This window comes from Arabidopsis thaliana (assembly GCF_000001735.4).
Source record: "Arabidopsis thaliana chromosome 1 sequence".
NCBI classification, from domain to species: Eukaryota; Viridiplantae; Streptophyta; class Magnoliopsida; order Brassicales; family Brassicaceae; genus Arabidopsis; species Arabidopsis thaliana.
Genome location: NC_003070.9, coordinates 11,844,526 through 11,864,665, shown reverse-complemented (window position 1 = coordinate 11,864,665; position 20,140 = coordinate 11,844,526). Strand labels below are relative to the sequence as shown.

The window sequence follows — 20,140 nt, the reverse complement described above, 5'->3', positions numbered from 1 at the left end:
TATGAGTAGAGAAAATTGATCTTAAAAAAGTTTACTGGTTTGGATATTATAAATTTTATAGTTCCAACTTGAACATTTTGATATTTAAAATAAAAATCTTTTGATGGTGAATTAGAAAGTCTATACTCTATAGAATTCACTTATGCAAAAGATATATATATATATATATATATATTAAATTAAAAATAAAAATCTTTTGATGGTGAATTAGAAAGATATATATAGTCTATTGAAATGAAATGATACATATTCGAAATTAAAATTAAAGATTCTTAGATTAAAATAAAAAACTGAAAGAAGTTTTGGCTATTTTGATGACGAAGTTATAGACGATACTAGTTAATACTATATTTTGAAAACACAACAAAAATAGAGATGAAATCTAACGTCAACTTTTATTTATTTATTAAACAGCTAAAACTAATACATTAATATATTTTGAAAAATTATTACTATTTTATACATCTGAATTTTTTTATTTTACAATATTCCTATTCCAGGAATGTTTTATAATATTTCTTAATTTTGTGAATATTAATTTATATGTTTTACTGTATAAAAAACTAGCATATAACACGGCTATTTTTATTAGTTTATCTGGATAAAGTATCATTGTCATTTTGATGAAGGACTTGTATAATGAATGAAGTGATACTTATTTTGACTTTCATCTAAGTAAAGTGTACCAAATAATAACGCAGCGTAATAAGATTCTCGCTTCGCTATAATTACTTCACCTTTTGGTGCAACTATGTTATTTTTTCATTTTCGTTGGAAAATCCTCATGTCGTTTTTCTTGTGCAAATACGACAATCCAATTACCACTTATCAAATTACGTAACCAATAGTTTTTTTTTGTTTTTCTTTTAATTTTCTGACTAATATTACTAAAAAAATAGTGATGTTATCGAGAAAAGTGTAGAAGTAAGCATATTGGAACACACAAAAATGTCTGAATATAGTTAATTATACGGATCAAGAATCTCGTTAAACGCAAGATAATGGATCCAACTTGGCTCGATTAATGAATTGGAACAATGTCACTAATGAAAGAGGCTACAAGACACGATTCAGTTAAATGCAGTATGACAGTGCATTGTCTTCAAATTGTATATACGGAGACTTGCATTGGGAGATTGAACATTAGCTTGATACTTCAGCATGTCGATGGAAAACATAGCCATCAACATTTTAGCAATCGAAGTCCGAGTGAGCTGATTAAATTTGAAAAGGGCATGGGACATTATATTGTAGGTGGTAAAGCAACCATATACTTCAACCTTAAGTTGTTTCTTATTTTTGCTTGATAAAAATAACAAACCATATATACATCATTTCCCTTCCAATACACTAACAAAGTAACAAAAATAATTAAGATGCTTAAAAAATAAATATTATTACAGGAATTATAACATTCTTATGAATTTTAATTCCTTCTTTTTTGAAAGAGAAATTTGTCTAAAAGATTTGAAAGAGAAACCTAAAAATTTCCATTCAAGATAATTTAAGGGAAACAAAAATTATGAACAAAATTTTACCTAAATTAATATTAATCTATTTTTAAATATTTGTTTTAAATTTCTCAAATATTTTCAGAAAATATATTATTTTCCCAACTAACTTGTAATTTTCAGTAACTACAAATTAAGGAACCCGTTTATACATTCACTGTGAAAAATGTCGTTGAATTTCCCTACAATTACTATTTTTTACAACAAAATAAATTGAGGGTCATAATTCTGTCTATGATCCGAAATTATTGATTCTGGAAAATAATTTGAAACAAACAGATGGTAAGTCATAATCTCACAAACTTTTGTCTATATTGACTCTTTTTTCCAAAATAAAAGAGTTGTTAAATAGTTTTCAAACGTTTTGACAAAAAAATAAAATAATAGTTTTCAAACTTTCTGATTAGGACTAACATTAGCCTATCTATGAAAGCAATCTCAAATTTGGGTTATGCCGACAGATATTCATCACACAGCCTCTTGACAAATATTCGACCACATATCTTCGACTTTATACATTATAACCTGTATAAATTAACATTGTCAGACACAAACAATTTTATGCTCTAATTTGATAATTGTTGTTAAAACCTATGTTTTATTGCCTTTTAAAAATATTTGAAAAATAAAATTGTTGGCTAGTGATTTACATTTGAAATGTGTATTTTTTTTCTATGGGTATAACCGTATAGCATAGCCTACAGGGAAGAGATCGATTCTTTTCAAGAGTCTGATTTTTTTTTTTTTTTTACTTCGTACGTTGACCACCCATAAACATCTTTAACGGCAAAAAAATAATACACGGAATCTATGGGCCATGAGGATTAATTTGGGTTTTGGCCTAAGATTCAAAATTGTTACCAGAAAAAAATATATTAAGTAGTCATAATTTACAACTTACACGGACTAAATAAATTATATCAAACAAAAACCATAAAATTGACATAATGTATATTAATCACTAATGTTCTTTTACTTCAAATAAATGATGTAAAGATTTTTAAAGGCATATCAAATCACTTAGCTATCGCTTTTTTTATCCCTTACAGAAATGACATTAGTATCCACAAGTGATGAATAATTGAAATCACTTTTGTATGTTCATCCTTGGTCAATTTCAAGCAGACTTGTGCGTTCGGAACAAGGTTTCTATGCAAAAGGCTCAAAATGGAGTTCAATACTTCAATTAGTCTCCTGATCTGGTTTTCACATCAATACTCAACTAATTCGTCTTGATTTTGTAGGAGCTAAAATTAGCAAACATTACGTAAAGGCAATTGAAATCAAAATCACAAACATTAAGGAAAGAACATGAGATGAGACGAGTTGATGAACTCTTCCCTTAACCTTTTAAATCACCCGTAGTGTGACAGTTTCTGTGTGATTTAAGGATCTCAGGATACAACCTCTATAAACTGATTTTGCATCACTCGAAACTCAACTCTAACGAAAATAGTTACTACGATACTCTCGAGACTTACTTTTAACAGAAAGAGATTGTTGGAGCTTTTGCTATTGCTATTTGTGTGTAACTATCAAAGACTTCACTGTGTCTCTCCAAGACTTGAAGCATGACCTATTTATATAGGCTTGAAATACTTAGGTTTTTAATTTGTTTCTTCACAAAATCAAGCAGAAATCTAGGAGGTGGATGACGTGAAGGAATAACCACTCTCTCCATGAATCCTATTCTCAAGGAATCGAGAAATATAAGAGACCAAATCTTTCGGTGACTCGTTTTCTCCTTTCAAATCGGACCCATCATATACCGGAGATTTATCGTGAGCAGGCCAAACCATTATGGTCCATTTCTTATTCATACAACTTGATAATACTAAACCTAATTGGGTTTTAGTAAAAAATCAGCCCAACAGATTTATCCTAGGAGGTTAACCTTGGTTTTTAAACTAAAATGGACATTTTGTATGTAAAAACATCGGGTGGATTGATTTACTAACTAATATTTTTTATAAGAAAAATATTTTATATATAGTCAAAATAAAATATTATTAGTATCTATTGAATGAATATCCACCAATGTTAAGTAAGAAACAAATCTTAAGTCAAAATAAAATATTGTTAGTATATATATGGAAGATCCATATCAATGATAAGAAAAATGAATGTCAACCTTGTTTTTTGGTTACATTCAAAGAACCTAATTGTACTATAAATTGAGCTTTAATTAAAATCTAGAAAATCACAGTTTCATTTTCTTTTAATATACTTTTATACTTGATACAACGAGCAAAGACAAAATTAAATGGGTATTACAAAGACTTCAGTGACTTTTTTATTCTTATTAATATTGGCTGCTTTTGTATCCAATTACAACGTATTGGCTTCAGGTATGTTTCTAGTTATATATATGTTGTTATATTCTAAGTACGTTTCATCATTTGAAAGCAAGAACATTGATATGTAATTATGTATGTCTGTATAAATATAAATCATGCATATATATATGATTATATATGGTTTTCATGTGGTGACTTGGTGGACATGCAGAGATCAAACCTACAGGGAGAATTGATGATCAATGCAAGCAGATGTGTTCGGCAACGTACGGGGACGGTAAATGTGCCTCGGACTGTAGGAAGGCTGGTTTCTCATCCGGACGTTGTCTAACTTCTTCTCCTTTCGGAAATAAATGTTGTTGCACCAAGTGATACAAACCGATCTATATGAGTTTTCTCTTGTTGGATTGCCACAAAAAAATCATAAATTAAAAATTCCTTAACAAAAAAAAAAATCATAAATAAAATAATTTTATTATTATATTTTTTCCTTATAATCAAAATCAAAAGTACGAGTTACTGGCACGATGCACCAGTTGATTAGCATACTCTTATTACTCTTTAATTAGTCAACTATTACATACGATAAGTTTTTGATTTCAATATTATGAAGTGATGATATTATTGACACAACGCCTATCTGATCGACTTTAGATCTTTTGGACTGGGCCTAGCTGATCGACTTTAGATCTTTAGGACTGGGCCTATTCAGTTCGGTTAGTTTTGTTTCATTTCGATTTTAGTGATCAGGGTTCCTCGGTTCGTACTAGTAGACCAGAAGAATTATATCGTATGTTGGTTACTTAGTTTCTAGCCTTGGACATTCGGTTATCTATTTGGTTTCGGTTCGTATCCATTCAGTTATCGATTCTTTCGGTATTAATGTTTAGTATCCATTTGGTTATTTTAAAATTTTTGTTTGGTTTCGGCTCTGGTTTTAAAATTTAATATCCATTCGGTTATTTTGAAATTTCGGTTCGGTTTCGGTTGTTTTTGATATTTTCAAATATTTTTGGGTTATTTTCGAGTGCTTTTACGATTATATATATATATTTTTAAGTACTTTTAATTATTTACTCTAAAAATAACTAATATTTTTAAAAATATCTTTAAGATAATTTTGGTTATCTAAAATATTTTGGTTTGTATCCATTCGGTTTTGGTTCTTTCGGTTATAGAATTTAATTTTCATTCGGTTATTTTCAAATTTTGGTTCGGTTGGATTTGTTTTTTTTCATCGGTTTCGGTTCGGTACATTCGGTTCGGTTTATTTGCCTAGGCCTATTGATTTCTAACTCCAACTCTACATAGCCAATTGTGACCAAACTCAATCCAATTGTGACCAAACTCAATCCAACTTTTACTTTCCGAGCATAACGATGTATTGATCACATCATCTCAGTTTCAGTTCATCGACTCAAAATGAAACCAAAATAAGACTAACTATTTGAAGAATTCTAAAAGAAAACAACAAAGAACACAAACATTTTGTATTGATTTTTATGTAAAACTAACCAACAAACAAAGAACGTATCTCTACCAGAACCAAAGATCTTTGCCTTAAAGGTTCAGCATAAATCTTGACACAGAGAGACTCTAATAGTAGTAGTAGTATTAGATATATGATTCCAAATTTGAGATTATTACTAGTGTATTGTTGATTTAGCTGCATATTGGACAACGAACAAGACCATTCTCATTACACTCCTTACACTTCACCACCACTGCATCATTCCCCCATCCTTCCACCACTTTACAGCTTCCATTACAACCCGAACACGGCAAAAACGCTAATCCGCCGCAACCACCGCAACCGCCGCCACACCGATCTTTCTTCCTCGGAATCTCTTTAAGCAATTCACCAAGCAATCCTTCTTCCACCAATCTCATCACTTCCTCTGCTCCACCAATGTACTTCCCCTTCACAAAAACCCGAGGCGGCAACACCGCCGCCGTCGATTCTACCGCCATTAGATTGGATAACTCTTCTCTAAATCCTCTATCCATTGACACATCTCTCTCACAAACCACTACACCAAAACTCTCAATCGCAGCTCTCACGGCGTTACACGCCTCAAACGTCCGTCGAACACCGCGCAACGACGTCGTATAAATCACAACGCGATTCTCTCCGCCGTCACATAACCTCTCAGATTCCTCCGCTAATTTCGGATCTAACGGTTTCAAAACCTCGTAATCGTTAGGGTTTTTCAAATTAGGATCGGAGTTCTCTTTCTTTAATCCGCCGGAAAATCCATTACATTTCACCGGAATCGGAGAGAATCGACAAGTATCGCCGTCTAAACCTGACATTAGCTCCCAGAAGTTAATAACCTCCGTCGTCGGCTCAGACTTAACCATCATCATCGCCGCCTCCTTACCGTTGATAGTGAATCTCTCAGGCGGAGTCATTGGCGTGATAACGGATTTGGCGGAGGAGGAGGAGGAAGGAGACGGAGGAGAAGGTGAAGAAGAGTCGAGATTGAGAAGACCGTAAGTGGTGGAAGTTAGCTTGACGAAATGTTGGCTTAAGGAGGAGCTGGTGAGGTGAGAGAAGCTGCTGTCATCGGTCGGAGTAAGGAGGTTGGAGGAGACGCAACCACCCATCGCCGGAGATTTCGAGGATTAAGCAACGTCGGAGAAAAAATGAATCACGGAGATTGAGTGAAAGAGAGACGGTGAAGTGAGATTAAAGACAAAATAACATAAAACTGCTAATTAGATAAAACTTGTTTATATAAATACAATTTTTCTAAAGTTGGGAAGTGACAATGCACGTGGCTTTGGTGTTCTTTTTAATCCATATTTTTCGTTGAATAAAGAATTCTTTTTTCTTAACAAAATATTTGAGATATTTGTTTTGTTTGATTTTACGTTAATAAAAAAGAGAAAATACAAGGCTTAATTTTAGAACTAGGATTTAGAATCAGGACCACTATTTGGTTGGAGTATAAGGAACAGAAATTGATTTTGATAATTTCGTTAGAAGGAGATAGAGACATTTAACAAGTCAACAAAGTTCATGATGGTTATGGTAAAAATAAAAATAAATTCCTTGTTTAGGTTAAACTAAATAAAGAAAAAATTGCTTGTTGAGGTACATTTGAAAATGTTGAGGTACAATTGTTGAATGGATAATGAATTTTATAAAATCTAATAAGGTAATATTGAATCAATGATTTGGTATGATTATACCATGTTCTTCTTGTATTGGTCGTTGCGATTAAATTTGATGACTAAAAATTAAAGAACGAAATGAGAAATAAATGGCATAATTTATTATAAAATTCGTTGCTGGTTGTTCAAAACTGACAATGGAAGAAAAGCTGGATTATGTTCATTTAGGCCGCTATATTTTTCACGACTCCTACGTTGTTAGATCAATATCTCTATTTTTTCCAACGACACTTCTATTTTTTCAGCGACATCTCCGATCTGTCTATATGGATCATTTTACTTTATTTTTTTTAACGGCTACTGCCGTTTTACTTCGTCATAGTTACCGACGCAGTGGTCCATAAAATAAAAGAACCTATATATTTTCTTAATATCCATTTTTATTCAATCTGGTTTTATTTAATATTAAATTTTTTTATATAATTAAAATCAACATGTTATTGATTTTTATATATGTACAAGGTATGCAATAAAGAGTTTCACATCCGATGTTATTCGATGAAAAAAATAAAACTATCAATTAAACTTGTGTGCCTTAAATTTGGATATTAGAATGTTAGTCGATCGAAAAAATAAAATTAAAGTGATTAAAATATTATTAAAAATTGAAAATTTAAATGTAGAACTATAACAGTTATGTTTTTATAATACTTTTAAAATTCAATTTTCTTTTGCAATTTTGGTAGAAAGATATTTTAAAGAAATATCATAGGTATATATCTATTAAATTCGTAAAATTACCACTGATTAAACAACAACAAAAATTACTTCAGAACCGACTCTATTTCTGCTTAACCACCTCCATACCAAACAACGAAATTGATTTTTCCTGGTTAAGAAATTAGACCCGGACTCAAACTTTATTCGGGTCGGGTTATAAAACTTTTATAAATGCCCTCACAATCTTGTCTTGGTCGCTTCGCAATTTTCTTCTTTTTTTTGTTATTACTTTTTTTTTTCCTCCGATTTGAGAGTTTGCTTACCTCGGAACTTCTCTCCGACATCGTACCGTCTCGTCCGATTGAGCTGGTTTACCTTTCCGGCGAAGCTTACTTGTACCCTCAATTAGGGTTTCAAGAAAGAACCCTCCAATCCAACAATCTCGTATCAGTGAATGGTATCGTATCGTCTTCTTCAATTTTATCCAATGCTTTGATTGCAACTCAGCTTAACTCGAAAATTGATCAATGGGGTTTCGATTTGGTTGTGATTTTAAAGCCAAATTGAGACTCTTTTGATGAAGTTTCAGATAAAGAAGTTAGCTTTTTTTGTTTCCAGGTCCGTTTAGGTTGGCTTGTAATTGTGTAGTTTTTTTTGTTTCTTTTGAAGGTTTTGATTGAGTTTTAATGGTTGGGGATTTGGGAAGGACAATTGCCTTGTCGTCTCCCGATTGTCACCATTGTAGTTAAATCTTTGAATATGGCTGAATCCAATGGCAAGGGTTCCCACAACGAGACTTCCTCAGGTATATATATGTTGCTTTCTTTATCAAAGTTTGTTGCTTTTCTTTTTTCCGGTCCAGTCCATTGTCGACATGATTTCTGAAACTGGAGATGCCCCTGTCTAGCTTATGATTGTTCTACGGTTTTGAATATTTCGGATTAAGTCTCTTTAAGTAGAAAAGGAACAGCCTTGAGTGATTCTGAGTATTGGTTTGTAGGATCTTAATTGACAAAGAGATTGGAAATATTAGGTTGTGGAATTTTGGATTACTACAGTTTGTGAAACTAGAGATGTCCCTGTCTAGCTAGTGTTTGGTGCATTTAGGCTAGCTCATGACCGATTTACGGTTTTGAATATTTTGGATTTCTTTAAGTAGAAAAGGAGCAGTCTTGAGTGATCCTGGACATGTTCTAGGGTATAGTTAAGATTATTTTTTCTAAATTTCTAGAGGGAATTGAGTTTGTAGGATCTTAGATGACGAAGAGAATGGGAATAGTAGTTTCACTAGATGGAGGCTACTGTAGCCTGATAAGATGATGGAGAGGAATCCAATGATTATGTGACCTTGGATTTAGCAGTTTAACAAGAGTGTTAACATGCAATCTTTGTGATTTCTGAATACTCGTGATGATAATCAGTTATCACATGCATTCCCATTTTACACCAATATTTTACATGTCTGCCAAGATTTGTTTGGTGAACACCAATATTTTACATGTCTGCTGCAGATGACGATGATGAATATGAGGACAACAGCAGGGGTTTTAACCTTGGATTCATCTTTGGAAATGTTGATAACTCTGGGGACTTGGACGCTGATTACCTTGATGAGGTAATCTGTTTTACGCTTTCAGTATGATGACCTTGTTGAACACATTATTTTCATTATCGGTCTCAGTTTTTCTGTCTATTCTCTCTGGACTTAGGATATATGTATTTTATTAACTATGAGTTGCAAATTCTCCACCAAGCATACCTGTGCCAATGCTAACATTTAAACTTTTCAGGACGCCAAAGAACATCTTTCTGCATTGGCAGATAAGCTGGGTTCATCTCTACCAGATATAAATGTAACGTTCTACACACTCTTTAATATTTTATCTTCTAAAGTTTATAGACGAGTGAACTGCGAGTCTTTTATGTGGTTTTTAATCCTCTTTTTCTTGTACTGGGATGCCAATAATGGTGTTTCTAAACTCAACAGTTATTGGCAAAATCAGAACGTACAGCAAGTGATCCAGCTGAGCAAGGTGATGTTGTCTGCCAGGGTCGTCTATCTTATGCAGTTTTTATTGTTCATTTAACTTCTAGTTTTCATTCTACCGTTTCTTTAAACCATACTGGAGTAGCTTCTAGGAAACCTGCTAGAAAGTTTTTCTCCCAGTGAATGTTTCCATCACAATGGTCTTGCACTCTTCTTACTTTCGTTGTAGTCATAATCCAATTATTATTGGATTGTTTAAGAAAGTGTCTTGCGTAATTTATATGCATAAACATTTTAACTACTCACGTTTACAATCTTTAAATATGCAACATTCCTGCCCGTAGCATTTACATACTGACACTATTTACACTACCAAATCCTGGTCATCAGCGTCATTGACTGTGGTGATATGTTGTGTAGATTATGATAGAAAAGCTGAGGATGCTGTTGATTATGAGGATATTGATGAAGAGTACGATGGGCCCGAAGTTCAAGTAGTCAGTGAGGAAGATCATCTACTGCCAAAAAAGGAGTATTTTTCGACTGCAGTTGCTTTGGGTAGTTTAAAGTCCAGAGCTTCTGTGTTTGATGATGAAGATTATGACGAGGAAGAAGAACAAGAGGAGGAGCAAGCGCCAGTTGAAAAATCTCTTGAAACTGAAAAGAGGGAACCAGGTTTGCATTTCGAAATTTCCGTTTCTTGAACAAAACAATTATCCCATAGTAAAGTGTACTTTTGTTGTGTTATCTCATCACTCAAATTGGTTTTGTTAAGTCATTCTTCCTGTAATTATACTTGTTGAGCTCAGGCAAATGATTACTTGCAAAGCTGTAGTCTAGTGTGATTTAAGTCCTTGAGAATATAAACTTAACAAGACAAAAAAAATTGCGTTGCAGTTGTCTTAAAGGAAGACAAGGCCTTGGAGTATGAAGAGGAGGCTAGCATCTTGGATAAAGAGGATCATATGGACACCGAAGATGTCCAGGAGGTCAGTTTCCCCTCAAAATAAAGGGAAATTGTGTCTCAAATAACATATTTTTGCTGTGGGATGATTTTGTTATGTTAGTGATCTCATCAAAACATTCAGGAGGAGGTGGATGAGTTATTGGAAGGTACATTGGATGACAAAGGCGCCACCCCACTGCCTACGTTGTATGTGGAAGATGGTATGGTTATCTTACAGTTCTCCGAGATATTTGCTATCCATGAGCCTCCACAGAAACGGGATAGGAGAGAAAATAGATATGTCACTTGTAGAGGTATGTGATCTGGAATGTTCTTCCTCTTTTTGTTTCTTCTCGAACCCTATTGAGTTTTTTTGGTGCTGTCCATCAAAAAACGTTTCTCCATTTTTTATTTCCCTTTCAATTCTAAAGGGCTAAGTGTTGAAACAAAAAGACCTTTTCCTTTTATGCGGCTCAGTCTCTTTTTGGCAAGAATGTGCTAGATCTGTGTATTCGATGCCACAAATATGAAGTGATTCATTCTATTTAATTTTCCAGGCAAATTCCATGTTTTGTCCAATTTTCTCCTTTTCTTATCGTTTCTGTTGTCTCAGCATTCCTTTTTTTTTTTTTTTTGTAATTCACTTCTTCATGTGGAACTCTTACATCATAGACTTCTTTCGTACAGACAAATACAAATCTATGGATATATCTGAGCTTGTTGAAGACGATGAGGAGGTACTCCTGAAGAGCCATGGTAGGATTGATACTCATGTAGAACAAGCTGATCTGATTCAGCTGGATGTTCCCTTTCCAATTAGAGAGGGTTTACAGCTGGTAAAAGCTAGCACAATAGGTGGTATCACACCAGAATCAAGAGAATTTACGAAGCTAGGAAGAGATTCATGTATTATGGGTGAACTGTTGAAGCAAGACTTCATAGATGATAATTCATCTCTGTGCCAATCTCAATTATCGATGCAAGTTTTTCCTCTTGACCAGCATGAATGGGAACGTCGGATTATTTGGGAACATTCTCCTGAAATTAGTGGTAATTCTGGTGAGATCTTCGAACCTGGACTTGAGCCGGAAGGTATGCTGGTTAAAGGAACAAATTCAGAGACTGAACAAGAAAGCTTGAATGTGGTGAACTCTAGAGTGCAAGTTCAAGCGGACAATAATATGTTTGTGCCTTTTTCTGCCAATCTGTTGGAGTCTTTTGGCTCAAGAGGTTCCCAGTCAACAAACGAGTCCACTAACAAAAGTAGACATCATCCACAACTGCTAAGATTAGAATCCCAGTGGGATGAGAATCATCTTAGTGGAAATGATGAAGCTGGAGTAAAGAAGATTAAGCGACTTGAAAAAGACGCCCTTGGGCGCTTTAGCAGACTTGTATTGCGAGAGAGGGATTTGGGGGATGAGGCATGGTTAGATAGTATAATATGGGACTCAGAGAAAGAGTTGAGCAGATCTAAACTAATTTTTGATCTTCAAGATGAGCAAATGGTCTTTGAAATTTTCGATAACGAGGAAAGCAAAAATCTTCAACTTCATGCTGGAGCTATGATTGTATCCCGGTCTTCAAAATCCAAGGATGAAACCTTTCAAGAAGGCTGTGAATCAAATTCTGGGTGGCAATTTAATCTTTCCAATGACAAGTTTTATATGAATGGGAAAAGCTCTCAGCAACTGCAGGCAAATACTAATAAATCCAGTGTTCATAGTTTGAGAGTTTTTCATTCAGTACCAGCGATTAAACTGCAGACGATGAAGAGTAAATTGAGCAAGTAAGTGGTCACTCGCATATCGTTTTTATTTCCACTCTTTTGTGTCCTCTAAAATGTTTCCACACTTCAAATGCAATTATGTGCTTTTCTACATCCATTTTAGTAGTTTCTATTAAAATGTGTTGAGTTAACTCGTTGCAGTAAAGACATAGCAAATTTTCACCGGCCCAAAGCTTTATGGTATCCACATGACAATGAGCTAGCCATTAAACAGCAAGGAAAGTTACCGACCCGAGGATCCATGAAAATTATAGTTAAGAGCCTGGGGGGTAAAGGAAGCAAGCTACACGTTGGCATAGAGGAATCTGTCTCTTCTTTAAGAGCCAAGGCTTCTAGAAAGCTAGGTTGTTGTTCTATTTTCACTTTTTTCTACTGCATTATGACATAGATTCTATTTGGAGAACACACTTTTTTAATGGTTTCACAGAAATATCTTGAAGCTCACTTGCTACAATTGTTTTGCAGATTTTAAGGAAACAGAAGCAGTGAAGATGTTCTATAAGGGAAAGGAACTTGACGATGAAAAGTCTCTTGCTGCACAAAATGTTCAACCAAATTCCTTGGTTCATCTTATACGTACTAAAGTACATCTGTGGCCATGGGCACAGAAGCTACCTGGCGAAAATAAATCTTTGAGACCTCCTGGGGCATTCAAAAAGAAATCTGACCTATCTACTAAAGATGGCCATGTTTTCTTGATGGAGTAAGATGACCTTCTATTTGAGAGTCAAATTGGAAACTTTGTTTAGTTTTTTTATGCATGTTACTTTGTGGATCTTGCGGTTATTTTGATCTAGGAAAAGACATTTATTGGACGTCTCTCTTTTATTGCATTGATCTCCGTAGGTACTGCGAGGAGAGGCCGCTGATGCTCAGCAATGCAGGAATGGGTGCAAATTTGTGCACATATTATCAGAAGTCATCCCCTGAGGATCAACGTGGCAACTTGCTGCGCAATCAAAGTGACACCTTAGGGAATGTGATGATTCTAGAACCTGGGGACAAATCTCCTTTCCTTGGGGAGATACACGCTGGTTGCAGTCAGTCATCTGTTGAAACAAATATGTATAAAGCACCTATTTTTCCGCAGAGATTGCAGTCAACAGATTACTTGTTGGTCCGGTCTCCTAAAGGAAAGCTCTCTCTAAGGCGTATTGACAAGATAGTTGTTGTCGGACAACAGGTTTGCCTTTCGCAAGATTTCTCTCTTAGAATTTTGGTCCAGGGAATGTCCAACTACATATATATACCCCCAGACACACACACATACATAATTAAGATTGAATCTATATATTCCATGCTTGTGAATTTAGTAGCGTAACAATGGGCTTACTAGCCTGAGCGAATCAAACTAATCTTTTCCGTTATCATTTTTCCTTTAGTATTTTGACGTTGGTGTCCTAGCAAAATTTTAGGATAAGTGATGGAAGGGTATAGTAAGCTAGCAGATCTAGAATAAATAGATATTGCTGGGGAAGATACTCCAGCGATCAGAGAGATGGGAGATGCTCATTTCAGTTGTGTTTTAAACTACAAGAGTCTGGTTATAAGTTTTACCTGCAGTACTTAATTGTAGCAATCTACATCTTATTTTAATTATATTTTTCCAGGAACCTCGCATGGAAGTAATGTCTCCTGGATCAAAGAATCTACAGACTTATTTAGTGAACAGAATGTTGGTTTATGTGTACCGAGAATTTTTTAAGCGTGGTGGGGGGGAGCACCCAATTGCTGCAGATGAGCTGTCTTTCTTATTTTCTAACTTGACAGATGCAATCATCAAGAAGAATATGAAAATTATTGCTTGTTGGAAGGTATCTCATCATATTATTACTTCCGCATAAGTTGCAGCATCTAGGAGTTGCACACTTGCGTTTTTTTTTCTTCTTTTCTTATTGCGTCATCATGCTGATCTATTACATGTACATACACAATGCAGAGGGATAAAAATGGCCAGTCTTATTGGACCAAAAAAGATAGTTTACTAGAACCTCCTGAGAGTGAGCTGAAAAAGCTTGTGGCACCAGAGCATGTAAATTTCTCCTTTGGGTTCATTTCATTGGTTTATACACCACTCTGTTTTCCACTGTCCAAAGTAGCATTAAATGGAAAGATGCATAATATTCTCTATTTTGTTGTCCTAGGTATGTTCTTATGAGAGTATGCTAGCTGGGCTGTATCGGCTCAAACATTTAGGGATCACCCGGTTTACATTACCTGCCAGTATATCAAATGCATTGGCTCAGCTCCCAGACGAAGCTATTGCTCTTGCTGCTGCATCACATATTGAGCGGGAGTTGCAGATTACTCCATGGAACCTGAGCAGTAATTTTGTTGCTTGTACAAATCAGGTGGGCATCACTTATCTATATTTGGGAGTTAGTAGTTTACCCAGCCAGTGGGTTTTATCTGTAATTTATGTTAGGAACTTGGGAGTTAGTCATCACTAATCAGCTAATCCGTAAAAGTCGTGTCGTGTTTATTCTTGGTTCTCTTTTATAGATAAGCCAGGGTGATGCATTATTAGTTCTTTGCAAACAAGACTAGAAACTATTTCAGATATATCTTCTCTAGTTTTGTTAAGAACCTTTCTGAATCTTGTCAGTGGAAGTGGATTTGATACTTCTGATCAGTCATCGCTCATGCTTTTGTACTTGGCCGGTTCAATACTCACATGTCTGATTTTCATTTGTGGGTTTGAGTAGGACAGAGCAAATATAGAGCGGTTGGAAATTACTGGGGTTGGTGATCCCTCTGGACGGGGTCTAGGATTTAGCTACGTCAGAGCTGCGCCAAAAGCACCAGCTGCAGCCGGGCATATGAAGAAAAAGGCAGCAGCCGGCCGTGGAGCCCCAACTGTCACTGGTACAGATGCTGATCTTCGCAGATTAAGCATGGAAGCAGCTCGAGAGGTACACTTCTTTGGTTCAGCTAAAAATACTTACAAGTTACCCATTTTCTTCTAAACTATTACTAAATTAAATCCCATCGAAAATTTGAACATAAGAGATGGTTTGGCTGTTATCTTTGTAGGTTCTTATCAAGTTTAATGTCCCTGATGAGATAATTGCCAAGCAAACTCGATGGCATCGTATAGCTATGATACGGAAGCTATCAAGTGAGCAGGCTGCATCCGGTGTTAAGGTTGACCCTACAACCATAGGCAAGTATGCTCGTGGCCAGAGAATGTCTTTCCTGCAGATGCAACAGCAGGCCCGAGAAAAGTGTCAGGAGATTTGGGATAGACAGCTTTTGTCCCTTTCAGCTTTTGATGGTGATGAGAATGAAAGCGAAAATGAGGCGAATAGTGACTTGGACTCCTTTGCCGGAGATCTGGAAAATCTACTTGATGCTGAGGAAGGTGGGGAGGGGGAAGAATCTAACATTTCTAAGAATGACAAATTGGATGGAGTTAAAGGTCTCAAGATGAGACGGCGGCCATCTCAAGTTGAGACAGATGAAGAGATTGAAGATGAAGCTACTGAATATGCTGAGTTATGCCGACTGCTGATGCAAGGTACATGCTTTCAACTAAGCATTTGTGCTATTAGCTTAAGGTTCATTTTATCAATAAATCACTGACTGGTGATGCTTATGTAGATGAGGATCAGAAGAAGAAAAAGAAGAAGATGAAAGGTGTGGGAGAGGGAATGGGCTCTTATCCTCCCCCACGACCCAATATAGCTTTGCAGAGTGGTGAACCTGTACGAAAGGCCAATGCCATGGACAAGAAACCTATTGCCATCCAACCTGATGCATCGTTCTTAGTAAATGAGAGCACCATCAAAGACAACAGAAATGTCAGTACAAATTTGAAATTGTTTTAAAACCTTTTGCTCTTGCTTTCTTTAATTATTGTGTCAAACCATGATGTCTTGCATGTCTTGACCAACTCGTATCTTCATTGGCAGGTTGATTCTATTATAAAGACCCCCAAAGGTAAACAGGTAAAAGAGAACAGCAATTCTTTGGGCCAGTTGAAGAAGGTCAAAATACTGAACGAAAACCTAAAGGTACAATCAAATCAGTACAGCATGTATAAAATTTAGTTTATGGTCATTCTGAGGTGTTGCCTGTTCTTTTGGTCTAAACCAGGTATTCAAGGAAAAGAAATCGGCGAGAGAGAACTTTGTTTGTGGAGCCTGTGGTCAGGTATAATTACTTATTAGACTAGATTTTGAATCTAAACTTACTTCGTAGAGAAAAGTGTTTAATATTATCTTCATGGCCAGCATGGGCACATGAGAACCAATAAACACTGCCCAAGATACAGGGAAAATACAGAATCACAACCCGAAGGCATAGATATGGATAAGTCTGCCGGAAAACCGAGTTCTTCAGAACCATCAGGTCTGCCCAAGCTGAAACCTATTAAGAACAGCAAAGCTGCGCCAAAAAGTGCAATGAAAACTTCTGTAGATGAAGCTCTGAAGGGAGATAAGTTAAGTTCCAAAACTGGGGGTCTCCCTCTGAAGTTTAGATATGGTATCCCCGCTGGAGATTTGTCAGATAAACCTGTTTCTGAAGCTCCAGGAAGTTCTGAGCAAGCGGTGGTGTCTGACATAGACACTGGGATTAAGTCCACATCTAAGATCAGCAAACTCAAGATTTCAAGTAAGGCAAAACCTAAAGAATCAAAGGGTGAATCTGAGAGACGTTCACATTCATTGATGCCTACATTTAGCAGAGAGAGAGGGGAGAGCGAATCACACAAGCCTTCCGTCTCTGGACAACCCTTGTCTAGTACAGAGAGAAATCAGGCAGCCTCAAGCAGGCACACTATTTCTATCCCGCGGCCATCATTAAGTATGGACACAGATCAAGCTGAATCGCGTAGGCCTCATCTTGTGATACGACCACCGACAGAAAGAGAACAGCCTCAGAAGAAACTTGTTATAAAACGTTCGAAAGAGATGAATGATCATGACATGAGTAGTCTTGAAGAGAGTCCACGGTTTGAGTCCCGGAAAACAAAAAGAATGGCAGAACTGGCGGGTTTTCAGAGGCAGCAGAGCTTTAGATTGTCAGAGAATTCTCTGGAGCGGAGACCGAAAGAGGATAGAGTATGGTGGGAAGAAGAGGAGATAAGTACGGGAAGACATAGGGAAGTAAGGGCGAGAAGAGATTATGATGATATGAGTGTATCAGAAGAACCCAATGAGATAGCTGAGATCAGAAGATACGAAGAGGTAATACGGAGTGAGAGGGAGGAAGAGGAACGACAAAAAGCCAAGAAGAAAAAGAAGAAAAAGAAACTGCAACCCGAAATTGTAGAAGGGTATCTAGAAGACTATCCTCCTCGAAAAAACGATAGAAGATTGTCAGAAAGAGGTCGAAACGTCAGAAGCCGCTATGTGTCCGACTTTGAAAGAGATGGTGCAGAATATGCGCCTCAACCAAAACGACGCAAAAAAGGAGAGGTAAAATTCTCTTTGCTTCCATATTTCACTTTGTTCAGTTGAAGTAAATGCTCTATAGCCACGTAGCATGCTTTCATATGTCTACATAACCTCAACCTTTGTTTGTTTTCTCTCCTCAATTCAATTACCAACAGGTTGGCCTAGCAAACATCTTGGAACGCATAGTGGACACACTAAGACTAAAAGAAGAAGTGTCACGTCTCTTCTTGAAACCGGTATCCAAGAAGGAAGCTCCAGATTATCTTGATATCGTGGAAAACCCGATGGATCTCTCGACAATCCGAGATAAGGTACGGAAGATAGAGTACAGAAACCGAGAACAGTTTAGACACGATGTCTGGCAGATAAAGTACAATGCTCATCTTTACAACGATGGGCGTAACCCAGGAATACCACCTTTGGCAGATCAGTTACTGGAGATTTGTGATTACTTGTTGGACGATTATGAAGATCAGTTAAAAGAAGCAGAGAAAGGTATAGATCCCAATGACTGAGAAATTTGTAAGATAGAAATCTGTAACCCTTTCTTTAGGCCCCCCAAAAATGGGTTTCTTAGCTTAGTTAACTATTTTGTACGAATAGCAACATTTCCATATCCCATATCTGTGTAAAGAATCCCAAGTAATGAAAAGTAAAAAAAAAAAAAAAAAACTTCTTTTGTTGTAAAATTTAGAGGGCTTCCTTAATAGCTAGTGGATTCGATATACGGTATATCATATACCAATGAAATTTATATTTGTGTTACCTACTAAGTTCTATTTACGATAACAACCTAATGGGCTTGAATTAGGCCCATTTAGCAAAAGATAGCTTCAACACTTGAATTCCGCAACGTGAGACACAACGGGCAAGCTAAAGCTGTCCGGTCACATCCCGGGCAGATGCTCAGATGCCGACACGGCAACACAACCACCGTTGCCTCTCTTTCCCGGCAAGCTTTGCAATTCGGCCGCTTTACTCTCTCCGGATCCACGTACACCGACTCGGCGTCATCCACTCCGCTGATTGTGGTGCATAATAGCCCTTCCTCCGCCGCTCTACTATCCTGCGCCGATACACATCCACCGGCGCATTGGTTAACGGCTTGCTGGAGCTGAGACTGCAGCGACGCGGCGGCGTCTTCGTGCGCTTTAGCTCTCTCTTGCCATACTTGCACCTCCGCTCTCAGCTGCGAGTCACGTGCCACCAGCTCATTGTGACGGCGCGTGGCTCTCTCTATCTCTACCTCTTTCTCCCTCAGCTTACGAACCAACGACTCTTCCACGGCACCAAGAAGCGCTTTATAGTGCATCTTCCTCTTCTCCGCTAATGTACGCCGTAGCTCCTCCGCCTATACAAAAGAAAAAAAGTTTTACACTTTTTCCGATGAGAACAAAATCAAAACTTTTGCGTAACCCAAATCGTCTCGTACGAAATCAAAACCTGGGCATGAAGAAACTCATCAAGTTCTTCGCTTTGCCTATTGATATGTGCAGCAAAAACATCTTCAGACAGGTGACTAATCTTTTGTGCCTGATCTTCGCCGGAAAATAATCGGAGTCCTGTATGAACCATATTCGACGGTGGATGATTGTAGTTGTGTAATAGAGATAAGTCTATAACTTGAGGAAACTGATGAGACTGCATAGGTAATAACTGATGATTGTTCGTTTCTCTTCTTCTTTTTCTCTGATTAGAACCTATAATAAGAGACATACACACACATTCTCATTTTGTCTCCTAATTTTGGTAAATTTTAATGGAAAAAACAAGAGAACTTTTACGAACTTCCATTGTTGAATAACATATTGGTTTGATCAAGAAAATCTCCAGCTGCTTGTGATTGTAATGTAAAATTACTATGTTCTTTCTCTTTCCCGTTTCTGTTCACACAAAGAAACATAAAACCGTAATCAATAAGCAAAACTAAAAGCAAATAATGAATTTACAGAGAGAAAATGAACCTTTTATTGAGGAAGAGGAGATTGGAGGAATGGTGTTGAGCTTGAACTGCCATTTTAATGATACAAAAGCTATATGATGATGTGATCTTAAGGTATTTGAACTCTGTCTCTGTTTTCTTCTGCACCTTTCACTCTCTCTTTAAATGTCTATAAATATAGGTTTAATAATAGTGTTTCTTTAGGGTTGGGTTTGTTCGTTTTGGTTCTCTTCTTCTTAATATGCTTTGGCTTTTTCTTTAGGATTCTCTCTCTCTCTCTCGTGTCTTCAACCACGCCATTACTCTTGCATATTCCAAGAAAAAAACAACCAAAAATAAAGTGAATTTAAATGACGGAAATCGATATTTCTACAGTTTATTCGGTGACCAAGTTTTTGTTTGGATAGTGGTTGTTTTAAAACATGTAGTGTA

The 20,140-nt window shown here is 36.4% G+C and overlaps 4 protein-coding genes and 1 long non-coding RNA gene across 8 annotated transcripts; 2 read left to right on the top strand and 3 right to left on the bottom strand.

The window, feature by feature from the left end:
- The first annotated feature begins 3,742 nt into the window (after positions 1–3,742).
- On the top strand, positions 3,743–4,259 carry AT1G32763 (Cysteine-rich protein). The gene is made up of 2 exons (NM_001036053.2): positions 3,743–3,859; positions 4,020–4,259. Exons 1-2 carry the CDS (start codon positions 3,775–3,777, stop codon positions 4,178–4,180), a joined length of 246 nt encoding a protein of 81 aa, NP_001031130.1. The 5' UTR covers positions 3,743–3,774; the 3' UTR covers positions 4,181–4,259.
- A 938-nt stretch (positions 4,260–5,197) lies between these two features.
- Positions 5,198–6,586, bottom strand: AT1G32760 (Glutaredoxin family protein). The gene has a single exon (NM_103010.3). It carries the CDS (start codon positions 6,413–6,415, stop codon positions 5,471–5,473), a length of 945 nt encoding a protein of 314 aa, NP_174553.1. The 5' UTR covers positions 6,416–6,586; the 3' UTR covers positions 5,198–5,470.
- Positions 6,587–7,722: 1,136 nt separating this feature from the next.
- AT1G06613 lies at positions 7,723–8,080 on the bottom strand. Its single transcript, NR_139116.1, has one exon. It is a non-coding gene; the product is annotated as an other RNA (long non-coding RNA).
- On the top strand, positions 7,901–18,419 carry HAF01 (HAC13 protein (HAC13)). Its single transcript, NM_103009.4, has 22 exons — positions 7,901–8,102; positions 8,315–8,450; positions 9,157–9,260; positions 9,436–9,498; positions 9,633–9,678; positions 10,053–10,307; positions 10,530–10,621; positions 10,721–10,892; positions 11,266–12,367; positions 12,509–12,711; positions 12,833–13,070; positions 13,214–13,550; positions 13,978–14,181; positions 14,307–14,399; positions 14,512–14,718; positions 15,073–15,279; positions 15,401–15,884; positions 15,968–16,167; positions 16,279–16,380; positions 16,463–16,519; positions 16,600–17,787; positions 17,922–18,419. Exons 2-22 carry the CDS (start codon positions 8,405–8,407, stop codon positions 18,279–18,281), a joined length of 5,760 nt encoding a protein of 1,919 aa, NP_174552.1. The 5' UTR covers positions 7,901–8,102; positions 8,315–8,404; the 3' UTR covers positions 18,282–18,419.
- AT1G32740 (SBP (S-ribonuclease binding protein) family protein) lies at positions 18,319–20,006 on the bottom strand (the record flags this gene model as incomplete). 4 transcript variants are annotated; one of them, NM_103008.4, is made up of 4 exons in its annotated part: positions 19,731–20,006; positions 19,555–19,649; positions 19,210–19,466; positions 18,319–19,117 (listed from the first exon to the last, which is right to left on the bottom strand). In NM_103008.4, exons 1-4 carry the CDS (start codon positions 19,781–19,783, stop codon positions 18,584–18,586), a joined length of 939 nt encoding a protein of 312 aa, NP_564408.1. In that variant the 5' UTR covers positions 19,784–20,006. The 4 variants fall into 4 exon arrangements, with proteins under 4 accessions (NP_564408.1, NP_001323257.1, NP_001323256.1 ...); NM_001333017.1 differs by having other exon boundaries at positions 18,584–19,117; positions 19,210–19,649; NM_001333019.1 differs by lacking the exon at positions 19,731–20,006 and having other exon boundaries at positions 18,584–19,117; positions 19,555–19,678.
- Between the last annotated feature and the right edge of the window lie 134 nt (positions 20,007–20,140).